Source organism: Mesoplodon densirostris, chromosome 9 (assembly GCF_025265405.1).
Source record: "Mesoplodon densirostris isolate mMesDen1 chromosome 9, mMesDen1 primary haplotype, whole genome shotgun sequence".
Lineage (NCBI taxonomy): Eukaryota > Metazoa > Chordata > Mammalia > Artiodactyla > Ziphiidae > Mesoplodon > Mesoplodon densirostris.
In genome coordinates this window covers 39148480-39164823 of record NC_082669.1, presented here as the reverse complement: position 1 = coordinate 39164823, position 16344 = coordinate 39148480, and the positions used below count along the sequence as shown (strand labels likewise).

Here is a 16344-nt window from a genome sequence, read left to right as displayed (position 1 = left end):
ATTATTGTAGCTTAGTAGTATAGTCTGAAGTCAGGGAGCCTGATTCCTCCAGCTCCATTTTTCTTTCTCAGGATTGCTTTGGGTATTCGGGGTCTTTTGTGTTTCCATACAAATTGTGAAATTTTTTGTTCTAGTTCTGTGAAAAATGCCATTGGTAATTTTTTTAAATTAATTAATTTATTTATTTATGGCTGTGTTGGGTCTTCATTTCTGTGTGAGGGCTTTCTCTAGTTGTGGCAAGCAGAGGCCACTCTTCATCGTGGTGCGCGGGCCTCTCACTATCGCAGCCTCTCTTGTTGTGGAGCACAGGCTCCAGATGTGCAGGCTCAGTAATTGGGGCTCACGGGCCCAGTTGCTCTGTGGCATGTGGGATCTTCCCAGACCAGGGCTTGAACCCGTGTCCCCTGCATTGGCAGGCAGATTCTCAACCACTGCGCCACCAGGGACGCCCGCCATTGGTAATTTGATGGGGATTGCACTGAATCTGTTGATTGCCTTGGGTAGTATAGTCATTTTCACAATGTTGATTCTTCCAATCCAAGCGCATGGTATATCTTTCCATCTGTTTGTGTCATCTTTGATTTCTTTCATTAGTGTCTTATAGGTTTCATAGTACAAGTTTTTTGCCTCCTTAGGTAGGTTTATTCATAGGTATTTTATTCTTTTTGATGTGACAGTAAATGGGATTGTTTCCTTAATTTATGTTTCTGATCTTTCATTGTTGGTGTATAAGAATGCAAGAGATTGCTGTGTATCAATTTTGTTGTTGTTGGGTTTTTTTTTTGGCCGTGCCACACAGCTTGCAAGATCTCAGTTCCCCAACCAGGTATTGAACCTGCATCCTTGGCAGTGAAAGCACAGAGTCCTAACCACTGGGCCACCAGGAAATTCCATTGATTTTTGTATCCTGCAACTTTGTTGAATTCATTGATGAGCTCTAGTAGTTTTCTGGTAGCATCTTTAGGATTTTCTGTGTATAGTATCATGTCATCTTACAGTTTTACTTCTTTTCCAATTTGGATTCCTTTTATTTCTTTTTCTTCTTGGATTTCCCTGGCTAAGACTTCCAAAACTGTGTTGAATAAAAGTGGCAACAGTGGACATCCTTGTCTTGTTCCTGATCTTAGAGGGAATGCTTTCACCTTTTCACCATTGAGAGTGATGTTAGCTGTGGGTTTGTCATATATGGGCTTTATTAGGTAATGTCCATTAGTGACTGACATGGGCCATGAGGATTTTTTGGGGGGTTCAGGTGTATTCAGTTTCTTAATTGTCTCAGTGGTTACAAGAGTTTTGTTCACTTTGCTAAAATTTATTAAGCTGTACACATGTGATTTTTTTCACTTTTCTATTTAAATTTTCAAAAGGTTATTTAAAAACTCAAGAGTTTGTATTGCCAGCATATCTATATATAGTTACATACACATGCTAAAAATGTTAAGGAAGAAATACAGAATCAGCACTGATAGTATAGGTATGTCCAAGTTATATTAATTAGTGAAAAATCAAATTGCAAAATATTATGTATACTATGATTTTATTTTTGGTAAAAGCAAACCAAGCAATACCCAATACCTAGGATTGGCTATAATGATTTACAAAATTTATAACAAATTTAGTCTTTCTGAATTATATAATTGCATGTTCACTATTGAAAATTTGAAATATATAAAAATACTAAAGATCAGGATAACATACTCCTAGATGCTAGTTTTGAGTGGTTATAGTTTTTCTTTATATGTCTGTATTTGTGTAGGTAAGAACATATATACTTAATCAAAATTGAAATATCCTTCTACAATATGATGTTTAATGTCGATAAACGTTTTCATTATATGAAAGTGCTATAACTGATTTAACCAACTTCTAGAAAGTTTTTGCATATTTAGACTTTCAACAATGTTGCATGTCCATTTCCCTATACTGTCACCTATACTGAGTATTATTAAAAGTATAAAACACAGCAATAAACTATTCAAAATTTTGACAGACTTAAATTTTTGTACATGTAAAAATAAAGGACTCATTTTTCTCTTGTTCTAGAGGATAATATTCACAATAGACAGGACTGCCTACATTTTGGACATTACTTATCTTCTCACAAATACTATCATGAGTATTACCATCATTATGTATAAATGAGTTAATGACTACATATGAATGAATCCTGAGGTGTTCATCATGCCAAGAGTGATATTAGGACTTTGTGTCTATTTTATCTCAGTTAATCAGCAGCAGCATCTTTCATAGATGAGGCAAATATGAAATGAGATATAGGCAAAAAGCAAGGGGTAAGCTTTGTGAATGTATAGTAGCCATACAGGGAAACTAGGACATAGCAATACATCGAAGATATACATAGAAGCATATGTAGAAGCTATATGACTTCGTTTTTCTTCCCTTTCTTTTCTAGGTGAACATAGAGTAGACTGCTGATCTGATTGCTGTATTAGTTTGCATTTTAAATTATAAAATTACCTAGATGAGTAAATATTTTTGACTTTATTTACAGTTAGATAAATGTCAGCTCTTAAGAAGGCAGCTCTCCCTGTGCACAGATCTGAAAAATACGAATTTCAGTTACCAAGGATTAGTTTAACTCTGTTCCCCCAATAACATGGTTCAAATTTCACATACTACGGTGTGTTAACTGTGAGTGATCTCGAGGGGCACAAACTTCATTGCTGCCTCCTCAGTCCACAAAAATCACCACGTCAGTAACAGATGTACATCTTGACTCGTGACCAGTTACGTCACACCTTTCAAAGTCTGTCTGTGGTCGGCTGTCACACATTTGTTGTTTGATTCTGACGTAATCAGCAAAGAACGTAGTGTGTTACCACCTTGTCCCCAGTGAAGAACCCATGACGGTGTACAAAAATAAACCTTCAAAAGAGGGAATTAGTAATGAAGTTGATAGTAATGCAAAGAAGTGAAAATTGACGACGCTAGATGTGAAGTTTGAATCATAGATGTAGCTATGGAAGAGAAAGGTGACTGTGGAAATGACACTACACCATTTGAGAGATTCTAAATATGCAGCCAGAGGATTATAGTGAAAATGAACTCATTGATATAAATGTAAACACTGGTTGTGACAAAAAGGATGAAGATGTCCTAGAGGAAGTGATACCAGGAAAAAAAAAAACTTGACATTAAAGAAACTCTCAGAAATATCAGGACATGGAGACCTCAAAGGATGAAATGTTGGCAGCCAATCCAAACTTGCAAAGGAATATGGCAACTACACAAAGCACAGGGAAGGTGCTCACTCAGTATTTTAAGTTATAAGGTGAGAAGGAGGAGGCAAGCACTGTTTGAACTACTCTTGATAAGTTTCCTATAAAGGAGTAAAACACTTAATTTTTAATTTTTTTTTAGTATTTTAAGTTAGTGTACTAAGTATTAGTTTACACTTTTTATTTCTCTGTACTTTTATAACCAAGAGTGAGAGGGATTTTAATGTTTTAATGAAAATTTTTAACGGCCAAAGCACAATCGTAAGTTTGCCCATTGATTGTGGAGGTTGCATGGTGGTTTTTACAATCTCGCACAACTGTACAAAGCAGGGGCTGCCTGTCTGGCTATGCACCAGTGGGTGGATGCACCTAATTTACTGTAAACCAGTGGAACAGCATTTCAATTTTTGTTGCTAACCTTTTAGAAACGTACTCAAGATACAACAAAATTAGTGAATTTCATGATTTGAAGTGTTCAAATCCATTCTGTTTCTTTAGTGTGGTACAAAGAGGGGGGCCCTGAGGCATTAGTTTTTATGTATTTTTTAAACTGTAAAATAAGTCTTTCCAAAGACCAACCTAGGAAAAAGGAATTTTAATTTTGTGTTAACAGGTACAAAGGGATATCATTAGAAATGGAACAAATCTGAGGTCAACAGCATCCTTGTTAGTTTAAAAAAATGGTCCTGTTCTCTCAGAAGCTCTAAATGGAAGGCATAATAGGAAAATATCCAACTTCCAACACACCAGGTATAAGTCATGGGAGAACATCAAGCCGTGGGGTTTGTGTTTCCTGGTCACCCACTGAGTGACTAGAGGACTAGGAGTTCTTTTGAAATGCTTTCCTCACCAAAGCAATGATGTGTGAGGGTGTCTGATGGTTGAGGTCTCATTTATCCCGCAGCTTTGTACCTGACTATTATTTGTACCTGACTAGGCCCATTACACAGTAGAAGCCATTAAACATCTGTGCACTTCCTGGCCACTTCAGCTGTGACAGCGAGTTGTTAGAGGATTGGAGATAACTTTCTGTGTATAATGTCCTGGGTCCTGTGACAAGTTTATAGTTAACTTTTTGAGGAATCACCAAACTGTTTCCCACTTCTCAGGTTTTACGGTAATTTTGCCAAGTGTAAGGAGGGAGCTCTTGTTCCCATTCCTGATACTTCCTGTGGTTCACTCTGCCCTTTATTCAGTCCAGAGCGGCTTGCCTGACTGCTAGCCTGCAGAACACGCGTCTTCCTCTCCTTTCCTCCTTGCCAGTCCTGCTGGGTGGAGAGGCTGGTCCCGGTCTGTGCTGATATGACCAGATGGATAAGTCTTATTGATTATTGTGTTTGGAGGCCAGCTGGGCTTTCATCTCTGAACTGGCCTCTAGCAGAGCAAGTACTGCTCTTTGTCTTTTTAACTTGGTTTTATTTTTCAAGGAGTCCAGAACCTGCACAGGGTTCAGTATGCTATTTACTGGGGGTTCTTTTGGAGATCCCACAACTTAGGATGCAAAAGGTTATGATGCTCAAAGAGTTTGAACTTTGCAGATGTGGCTTGGACTTGGAGGTTTAAGATCTAACTGCCACTTATTCTTAGCAGTGTCACCTTGATGAAGTCACCTAATACTTTACCTTCAATTTCTTTGTCAGTGAAAATGGGGGAATCCCATTCACCTTTCTGATGTAACAGATATGCTCTGGGGCTCATGTAAATAGCAAAGCAAGTGCACAACAACATAGGACCTGACCCAAGAATAAGACTGTATCTAATTTACATTTTCATTTCAAATATTTTAACACAGCTTTTTTTTTTAAACAATATAAGGTCTTTTATGGTGTAAGTAAAATACCATGTCTGAATTTTAATAACTTGACCACAAAATTCCCAGCAGGATGATTGCTACAGGACTATGCTACAGATAGAGAAGTTGGTAAGTCTCCAGCCTTTAAGGAGAAGATAGATAACCTATCAGGGTTATCCATCTGGGTCATTTCAAACTCTGGAATTGAAGAAGTGATTTTTATTTGGAAGAAAAACATTTTGAGGCATCTCTGTAACGATATACAGTTTTGTGAATTCATTTAGCCACATCTGTAGATTACCAGAATATATATCCAGTAAGAAATGCTCTTATCTCTTCTTCTTATCTTGTCTTAGGTTACACACCACCTTTCCAAACTCTTTGACAGCATTGTAGATCTGCAGTTTGAAGACGATCAGGATGTTTCCGCGCACAGGGCCGTTGGAATGTACAGCAAAGAAAAGGAATACGTCCCATTCCCAGCTGAGTGTGAATGCACAGGCCATGTAAGATTTGCTTATGAGGTTCTCTATGCCAGAGAAGTATTGGGGGGATAATTTTTAAAAGTGGAACAAGAAAAAATCAACTCATGTCAAATGAGGCTCCTGTTAGTTTTGTGCTCAGAGATTCCCGTTTACCTGTGTCCGGTGTGACAGAGGACTCCTCTGCCGTGCTTCCCACTCTGATCATCAGGCTTCAGCACCCTGCAGGAGCTCAGACTTGCTCACAGTTGAGCCAGACGGGAGGGACTGTCACAGACTGAACGAGTAAACCCCAGAATTAGTAGCAAATGCCACCCAGTGACTGAGACTCCTACAGAGCATATTGTTTTCACCTCTGCTCAGAGTACAGGGAAGGGTTAGGGTGAAGCAGCACCTTGCAATGAAGCACGTTTTAAAGAGGCTGTGGTTCAGGATTCTGACGTGGGTGTTGTAAATGGCTGCTCGTAAGTAAAGTTGATTGAGTCCGCTAAGCTAATGTCATGTACACTAATTACCGTGTACACAGATAGTTAACATCCTCTCTTCTCTCACAGCCAAACACCTCAAACATATTCTTAACAGTTATCCGTAAGAATGGCTCTTAACAATTTAGGAAGCAGCTCTTGGTGTTTTCAGATGATTTAGAGGAATTGCATCTTTTTACGACGATGCTTATATAGCTTGAGTTAATCCACAGGGTAACGGAGACAGTAGCCTGTATTGCAGAACAGTTTAGGTTGAGGCAGGGGGTTCCTTAAAGGGTCGCTTGCAGAAATGTGATGGCAACCTTTTTTTTTTACAAGGGTTTTCTTTATTCTTCTCTGTTGCTTTTTAATATTGTACCAGAAAAATCCTGCCAAATGCAGGGGAAGCAGATGGTGGAATACTTTGATTAAAGTATATTTGTGATCTCTGGGGCTCTTTAGGACATTATTACAATGATTAGAAAAAGTCACCATAAACTATCTTGACAAAAGTGTGTTGCTGTCTGCCTCCCCCCGGCAGACTGCTAGCCGACTGGCATAGTGCCCAGAAAGAGGACAGTCCAACCATAGATGTGGGTGTCGCTAGCAGGAACCCTTGGTACTGAAAGTTTTCACAGTGCTCTAACTTATTTTATATAAGCAACTTATGCTAGAGACTTTTGGGCATGCGGCACATTTACCCTCTAATTGCCTGTTTTATAAAAAGGTGCTTTTACTTTAGGTCTTCCCCCCACACTTTTATGATTGGTTCCTCCCAGTTTCGGCTCTTTGCGTTTTATTCGACAGGGGTTTATTGAGTACCTACTATGTACCAGCTGCTGGGTTTGGCTTTTGGAGATCCAGAAAAGAATAAGACACGGCACCTGTCCTGGGGGACCTCTTAAGCTTATTGAATAAATGGATATTCACATAATTAGTGATAATGGGAAGTGATAATTCTTGTTATAGAGGGTCGGACAGAAGCTGATGAAAGACCAAGAAGTGGGAGATCAAGCAAGCACCTCATCAGGGCTTAGTTCTCAAATTCTATTGAGCTGAGTTGCCGTTGGTGGAATAGTCTCTGAACACGGGTTGATGTGTCACCTTGTATGTGTGTTTGGTCTTCCCAGATGGACTGGAGAGTTCTCGAGAACAGGGGGCCATACTGAGGACATGGATCCCAGGGTATCTGGGATATGATCAAGTGATACCTGATTTACTAAAGGAGCTTGCTGCTTTTTTTTAAGAGCTGTGCGGAGTGACTACAGTAGTGATTAGGTCACCCTCTCTCAGGCATCTGAACAAAGCCCAGCTAGGAAGCCAGGAGAGATGTCTTTTAGGATGTTGGGGATGGTTCTTCCCTTTTTCTTCCAATAGGGAAGGCTATCAGCTCACTGACCACGTACCGCTCCTTCCCAGTTCTCCAGAGAAAGAGGTTGTAGGAATGAATTTTGTGTCATCTTCACAGAGGCGGGGAAAGAAATCAGTTGTATAATCTTCAGGATCTCATATAGTCCTTGGAATTTATTTATTATAGTTATTTTTTATTGATATGATCAATTATTTGCAAATGGTGTAGGTATCCTTTTTGTTATATAATATCATCCCAAAGAAACAGATATATGGATAAATATAACAAAGCTTATTTGAATAGGATGGAAAACTGGCTGAAATATATTTGTGGGAGCAAAATAACCTTCAAATGAATTTTTTTAAAAAAGATTTTCACAAGTCGGCAGTTGTCCTATCTCTCATACTCTCCTGCTGTCTAATTTATGACAAGTGTGAGGATGAGAGCCAGTAGGGAATATAATTAAGATACTTGCTGAAAACACTTTGGCTTAAGACTAGGAACTATGTAGATCTGAGGGTAGAATCTTTAGTTGATTTAAACATTATCAAAAGATACATTTAAAAAATCAGTTTCCTAGACTCACAGACATAGAAAGCAAATTTATGGTTACCAAAGGGGAAAGGGGGCGGAGGGATAATTTAGGAGTTTGGGAGTAACGGATACACACTGCTATATATAAAACAGATAAACAACAAGGACCTACTGTATAGCACAGGGAACTATATTCAATATCTTGTAATAACCCATAATGGAAAAAATTCTGAAAAAGAATATAACTGAATCCCTTTGCTGTATACCTAAAACTAACACACATTGTAAATCAACTGTACTTCAGTTTAAAAAATCAATTTCCTATTATTTCCAAATCTCTAGAATTTTACTCTAGTATTTTGGCTGTGATGCTTGGTTTCTCAAAACACTGTGTGTTATTAGAGGGGATCTTGGTCTAGAACCATCAGGTCTTCAAATCTGAAAAATGAATAATGGAGAACACCTTGTCTGTTTAGGATGTGGAATTTATCAGCCAGCTAGTCGGTGAAATAAGATGAGCAGTATCCCGGCAGAAGCTAGGGTCATGTAGGAAAGACTTCATTAATCAGTAGTTCACTGGCTTGTTATACATATAACTGTGTAGCCTTCAAGCCCATGAGAAGATGGAATAATCCCTTTTCCATAGTTAAGCCTGTGTTACAACACTTCCATTTGCTTCAAAAGGTGGAAACGTGGCTTCTGCAGCTGGAACAGACCATGCAAGAGACTGTGCGACGTTCTATCACAGAAGCCATCGCAGCCTATGAAGACAAACCCAGGGAATTGTGGATTTTTGATTTCCCGGCTCAAGTCGCACTAACTAGCTCACAAATCTGGTGGACTACAGATGTAGGAATAGCCTTCAGTAGGCTAGAGGAAGGCTACGAAAAGGCCCTAAAGGATTTTCATAAAAAACAGGTATTTTATAAGATTTATGATTTTGAGATTTAAAGGGACTTGAATAGGTAAGCTTCATTCACTCATTCATTCATTTTTGTTTTATGGAGTGTCTTCTGTGTTCAAGGTATGATGCTAGGAAGATTTTAGCAATCATTTGTTTAGCTTTCCATTTTATAGTTTGGTGTTGTCCTTCTTGTTTTCTACATGGGTTTAAAAAACATCCATCATTAAACAACAAGGTCCTACTGTATAGCACCGGGGACTATATTCAATATCCTGAAATAAACCATAATGAAAAAGAATATAAAAAAGAATGTGTGTGTGTATATATATATATATATATATATATATATATATATATATAACTGAGTTACTTTGCTGTACAGTAGAAATTAACACAACATTATAAATCAGCCATACTTCAATAAAAAATAAATAAAACAAACAAATAAAAAACATCCATCCTTGTCCATTATCTCCCAAGGATCTAGTATACCACCCACACCTAGATACTGTACATATTTTTTCCTCCTGTGTAAGACTCTCCAATTATGCTTTCAAAGGAAGTTGCAGATGTCAGTCATCTTTACCCCTAAACACTTTTATTAATACATACCCATTTCATAAGTTTAATTTCAGTTACTATATCTCAATTTACCAAAGTTCTTTTTGGTTCTTCAAAAATCAGTTTTATAATGACATGTCTTCATTATGGTTTTTGTTCTTCTATCTCATTAATAGTCTTATTTAGGTTGTTCTGTTCCTTTGAGGCTGTTTTTTTTATAATTTGAACTTATTTTTTGTATGTTTATTTTTAAAGGTTATCTTTAGGTTGGCTTTTTTTTTCTGGAGGAATTCTGTGTGTTCTACACTGAGCAGATGTCCCTACATGTTTTTCTCCTTGTTGCCTCGAGGTTTCTACAGGTTTTGTGAGTTCTGGATTAATTTTGTGGTTAATTACTCAGTCTGGGATTTACCGATCATAGTGGCAAGGTCATTTTGGATGCCATAGCTTCACATGGCTTAGGCCTGAGATTTTGATTTCTTTTTAGAGGACTTTTTTCTTATCCAAAGCCCCAAGATGTTTCAAGCTTTCTTCTTGCTTCGCTGAGCTGGTGGGTAGAGTTTTTCTAGAACCTTTTATTGGACTGTGTCATACTCTGAGGATCTTGGCTTTATGTCAGCATCTCAATTCTAACTCCCTGCCTTGCTCAGGGAGTATAAGAGGCAGAGAACAGAAATATTGTGTTGCCACGTGGGCAATTTAAACTTCAGTCTCCGATGTTTGGGTCTCTACTCAAATTCTCCTTTCAGGTGCCATGGCGTTAGTCTGTTAACCTCATTCTACTGCTCTAGCTTGGATGCACATCCTTGGCATTAGGGACTATCACCCACTCTCCCCCAACCCTTTCCCTTTCTTCCTTCCCCCTCTCTGTTTCCCCCTCTCTCATGTTTGGCTATGTACTTTGCATGTGGATGTGTTTCGTTTTACTCAAATATCCTCTGTGTTAATAAAGGAATTGTCCATTCAGTTTAACCCAATATGTTGTAAGACTGCCTGTTGTTATTATCACTGCTATTTAGGTGGTTTTTATTTTTGGCTCTCAATAATAATACTGTAGTAAACAGCTTTGTGTTTACATCCATGTTGCACATATTTTTCTTTATTTCTTCAGGATAAACTTCCAGATGTAGAATTGCTAGGTCAGAGACTATACCTTCTTAAGTCTTTGGAACATCATGCCAAGTTTACCTTCCCAGTATCAGTGCATGAGAATTGTCTATTGCCTCCCCTGTCATCAGCATTGGGTTGATTCTTTTTTTTTTTTTAACATCTTTATTGGAGTATAATTGCTTTACAATAGCGTGTTAGTTTCTGCTTTATAACAAAGTGAGTCAGCTATACATATACATATATCCCCATATCTCCTCCCTCTTGCATCTCCCTCCCACCCTCCCTATCCCACCTAGGTGGTCACAAAGCACCGAGCTGATCTCCCTGTGCTATGTGACTGCTTCCCACTAGCTATCTATTTTACATTTGGTAGTGTATATGTGTCCGTGCCACTCTTTCACTTTGTCCCAGCTTACCCTTCCCCCTCCCCATATCCTCAAGTCCATTCTCTACATCTGCATCTTTATTCCTTTCCTGCCCCTAGGTTCTTATGGAACAGGTTAGAAAGCCCAGAGATAAACCCATGCACATATGGTCACCTTATCTTTGATAAAGCAGGCAGGAATGTACAGTGGAGAAAAGACAGCCTCTTCAATAAGTGGTGCTGGGAAAACTGGACAACAACATGTAAAAGAATGAAATTAGGACACTCCCTAACACCATACACAAAAATAAAATCAAAATGGATTAGAGACCTAAATGTAAGGGTTGATCCTTTTTATTCTTAGAGCTAAAGTTACTTATATTCCAGTAGCTTTAGCTTATTCAGCTAATTAAGAAAATTTAGCTTTTTTCTCCTTTAAAATAGTTTTAAAATTTTCCATTTTGTTCGAGTTATAATAATGCTTCTTTTTCATGTTAGATGAGAAGTAGACATAGAGGGTGGTTTATGAAGACAGCATTTACGGGCTTAATTATGAAACACTTCCAGCATGAATTGAACTGTTTGACAGACCAGCCAACACATGCCTTCAATACAGCATTTCAATGTTGCCCCTGATACTAATATGCACACAAGAGCAGCTAACATTTGAATATTGTTAAAGCTGCAGTTTGGGTCATGAGAAGTGTGTGCATCTAAATTGAAACCCATTAGTTTTCGCTCTTTAAAAATGGAGGTAACCGTCTGCTGGAGTTTGTTTTTAATTAAAACTACTCTTGCTAATACTGTGAGCAGTTTTTAAGGTGAACTTCAGTCCTTTAAAATAGCTTAATTTCAAAACTGAAATCAGAGTTGGCTGTAACTGACAATCTACCTGAACAAGTAATTTCTTTCCTTAGTTCTCAGTTCCAAATTGTAGTGAGGTAAACGAAGATAATTACTTTAAACTTTATTTCCCCCCAGACATATAGTAATTGCATGTTAGATAGTGTTGGGATTAAAGGCAAAAATACTGCATTTTGAATATATATCCCTGCCTTGCCAGAGTCTTTGAAAGTAAAACAAATAAAATATAATTTCTCAAATTTGAGCGTTCCTTGGCAAAAGTATTTGGTTAGGCTTGGGATCTGATAAGAAAGTTTTTCCATTCTTCCTTTATCATTGAGCTGTGTGCAAATCAGCAAAAAAGAGATGGAAGCATTTTGCATTCAAAATATTAATTGCAAGTGTGCTGGGACATTGCCTAGGGTACTTTTAATAAGACTCACAATAAACAATAAAAGCTTTTCTTATTTAACTATTTATCCTTTCTGACCACAAATATTCAGAAATACTATATGTATAAGAAAGAAACTCTCATTTTCCTGCTTAGGGTCAGTTTTTGGCCTCATTTTTAATCGTTGAGAAATTTTTCAAAAACAATTGCATACCGTGTTGATAGTGTTCTTATCTCGCCCTGACCCTTTGACCCAAATAGGGAGGCCTGTGAAGGCTGCAGTTACACACTGTATATTGGAAATGAGTTTTTTGTTTGTTTTTGTCTTTATAGAAATTTGTGATCTGATAGGCTCATGCTTCATAATAGCAGGAAGCTACAAGATGATGAGTAGAGCACATATTCTCTACCGCCCCTCTCATCTGTTAAAAGAAAATTTTTCCACAGACAGTTGACTGACCTAGTAGGCTTTTATTCAGTGATTCATCAATCAGGCAGCATTCAGTCTGCAGATGGAAAGGAGCTCCAAAGAGCTATAGAAGATGAGAGATTTTTATAGACCAAAGTAAGCAGGAACAAGGAAGGGGCATTTGCTGATTAATTAAAGCAGGGTTACTTTCCTTGTAAGGAGCAAAGGGAAGCCTTGGAGCCAGGTCAGGTAACGTGTGCTGAGCAGGCAAACACTGCTTGGTTGACCTAAGCCTGTTTTTCTGGGAGAGCCCAACATAGAAACAGTTAAGTTTGGGTTTGCTGATGTGGGTAACGGGAGCGACTCCATCTTATGCCCAACCTGGTTACTTTAACATGTCAAAAATTATATTGAATGACAGGGTATATGAAAAAAAGTCATATTGTACCTGGAAATACTGGACCAGATAATTTGAGGAATGCCTAGAAGTTGATAACAGATGGAATCAAACTGATAGATGAGTAAGAGCAGAGAAAATCACAGTCCAAACATACTAAAAAGAAGAAACTATTGCCATGATAAGCCTATTTTATCCCAATGATAAAAGAGAGAAAAAATTTCCAGAGAAATTACAAACTGAGATTCAGTAAAGGTAAAAAACATGTGGGGGGGCCTCCCTGGTGGCGCAGTGGTTAAGAGTCCGCCTGCCGATGCAGGGGATACGGGTTCGTGCCCAGGTCTGGGAGGATCCCATATGCCGCGGAGCGGCTGGGCCCGTGAGCCATGGCCGCTCGGCCTGCGCATCCGGAGCCTGTGCTCCGCAACGGGAGAGGCCACAACAGTGAGAGGCCCGCATACCGCAAAAAGAAAAAAAAAAAAAAAAAACATGTGGGGCTTATGGTCCATGGTCAGTGATAAGTAATGAATATGTAAGAGGTGGACAGTTGGAACCAGTCCTGCCTCCTGTACATCCCAAAAGATTATCAGTGAGAGTGTTTGTCCCCAGGATAAAGGCCTGAGAAATACTTCATAAACAAAGTGAGACGTTTATTGAGGACTTCTGCCATGACTGTGTCTTGACTGTAGATCTTGGGTTGGACAGCTTTTTCTGTGCAGGAAGGAATAGTAAATATTTTAGTCTTTATGGGCTTTGTAATCTCTTTCACAACCACTCCTCTCTGCTGTTGGAGTAGGAAAGAAGCCATAGGCAATTTTTAAATGAATGGGCATGCTGAGTGCCAATCAAACTTTATTTATAAAAACAGGTGGTGGGCCATATTTGGCTCATTACCTGTAGTCTACCAATTCCTGTTCTAGAGAAAAAAGCGGAACAGATCCTGAAGTAACTCAAGATCCCCACAATAAGTGGAGGTAACAGAAAAAGAGATTTGTTACCCATATAGGCCATGAGTCCAGTCTGATCCATTAACTCAAGCGTTGGTTCTTTGAACAGATCAAACACTGACAAAGATTTGCAGTTCAGAAGAGACAGCAGAAACAACAAAGGGATAGGGAAAAGAAAAATCTCTTGTATGAGAAAGAGATGTTTTTTAGAAGACTGTACAACACTACATGTGATTTTATACTAACATTTAAGTTGAAAATCTAAATTAAATGGATAATTTTCTATGAACACTGTTTCTAAGATTAATTCAAAATGAGGTGGAAAACTTGAGTAGACCAGTAACCACAGAAATAATAGAAATGGTAAGAAAGTTTAAATTTAAATATAGGTACCTCGTAAATAGAGCCCTGTTCCAATGGTTTCTTTAATTTCTCTGAACAGTGTTTTCTGTAGTTTTCAATGCAGAGGTCTTATACATTTCTTGCTAGATTTATTTTTAGATAATTGATATGCTTTGATGCTGTAAACATATGCTAATTAATTTTAAATTTTCTAATGTTTGTGGCTGGTATACAGAAATATATTGATGTTTTAATATTTACCTGTGTCTTGAGACTTTGCCACATTTGCTTGCTCGTTGTAGTAGGTTTGTTTTTTTTTTTAATATAGTTTCACAGGCTTTCTTTTTTTTTTTTTTCTTTTTGCTGTATGCGGGCCTCTCACTGTTGTGGCCTCTCCCGTTGCGGAGCACAGGCTCCGGATGCGCAGGCCCAGCGGCCATGGCTCACGGGCCCAGCCGCTTTGCGGCATATGGGATCCTCCCAGACCGGGGCACGAACCCGTATCCCCTGCATCGGCAGGCGGACTCTTAACCACTGCGCCACCAGGGAGGCCCCACAGGCTTTCTATGTACATGAATATACCATCTGTAAATAATGACAGTTTTACTTCTGACCTTCCATTCTCTTTTGCCATTTATTTCCTTTTCTTGAGTCATTGAATTGGCTACGACCTTCAATATAATGTTAAATAGAAGTAATCCCAGTCTTAGGGAAGAACAATGTTTTACCATTAAGTACGGTAGTAGTTCTAGATTTTTGTAGATGACCTTTCTCAAATAGAGGGGAATACCTTCTATTACTACATACTGAGAATTCTTATTTTGAAGAGGAGTTGAACTTTTTCAAGTCTGCTGAGATATTCTTGTGGTTTTTCTCTATTATTCTGTTACTAAGGTGAATTTTTGAATGCTAAGGCAACTTTGCATTTATGATGTGTTACCATTTATAGATGTATATATATATTTGCTGGATTCTATTTGCTAATTTGTCCAGAAATTCTGCATTTATATTCATAAGGAACATTTATCTGTAGTTTTCTTTTATTATAATATCTTTGCCAGTTTGGGGATGAGGATTATGCTCCTTAAAAGGAATTGGAAAGTATTGCATTTTCATGTGTTTTGTGAAAGAGTTTATTATAGAAATCACTAGTAATGCTATCTGGGCTTGGGGTTTTCTTTCTTTATAAATTATAAAATGATTTCTTTTATGTACATGCTGTTGTGTAGCTTTTTTGGTTTCTTTTTTTCTTGTGTCTGTTTTTGGAATTTCTGTTTTTCAAGGTATTTACCCATTTTTTCCAAGTCCGGGTTTGGCAAGTTACAGCCATCTGGCCAAATCTGGCCCGGCGCCTATGTGTTTGGTAGTTTTCACGCTTCACTGGCTAAGTGGTGTCATTGCATTAGAGACCATGTACCCCTCAAAGCCCGAAACATTTACTGTCTGGCCCCTTACAGGAAACTGTCATCCACCCCTGATCTGCGTTTTCAAACTTATTGATGTGAGTTGGTCTTCCTATATCGACGTTATCCTTAGCACATCTGGAGGACCTGGCATCGTGTCCCCCTTTCATTCCTGGTGTTGGTGATTTGTGTTTTCTCTCCTTTATTTGTAATCTGTTTATCAATTTTATTTAAGTTTTCAAAAAACTAATCTTGGATTTTGTTGATTTTCTCTACTGTTTGTTTTGTATTTCACTGATTTCTGCTTTATCTTGATTACTTCCTTTCATCTACTTACTTTGAGTTTAATTTGCCTCTCTTTTTCAAGTTTCTTAAGGTGGGAGCTTTGATTATCAATTTTTACACCTTTTTCTTTTCCCACATAACATCTGAAAGAAACTTGATAACTTGATGAAGATTATCTACCAGAAACCTACAGAGAAAATCATGCTTAATAGTGAAACATTAGCATCATTTCCATTAATGTCAGGAATGGGGTAATTATGCTCACTGTCTCTGACATACATTGCTCAATATTGTGCTGGTTTTCGCAATATGACTGAAGAAGTAGGAAACGAACAGTGCAAAGGGAGGCGATAAACCGAGATTCCACAACCCATGACCTGATAGTGTCAGAGAGTGTGGGACCTGGTCTCTTTGGCAATTTTCTTTGTTCTAGCTGAAATGAAAATCCATTGTTTCTGATATTGCTTAAGTTGAAACATTGGTGAGTTTCGGGATTAGAGATCTTGTTGCTATTGTTAAGAGACTC

The 16344-nt window shown here is 38.2% G+C and overlaps 1 protein-coding gene across 1 annotated transcript in view; it reads left to right on the top strand.

The window, feature by feature from the left end:
• Positions 1 to 16344, top strand: part of DNAH11 (dynein axonemal heavy chain 11) — a 313208-nt gene that overhangs the window by 97676 nt on the left and 199188 nt on the right. The window contains exons 29-30 of the mRNA XM_060108331.1: positions 5388 to 5537; positions 8547 to 8780. Of these exons, the coding sequence (XP_059964314.1) occupies positions 5388 to 5537; positions 8547 to 8780 (384 nt within the window). The remainder of the gene's footprint in view (positions 1 to 5387; positions 5538 to 8546; positions 8781 to 16344) is intronic.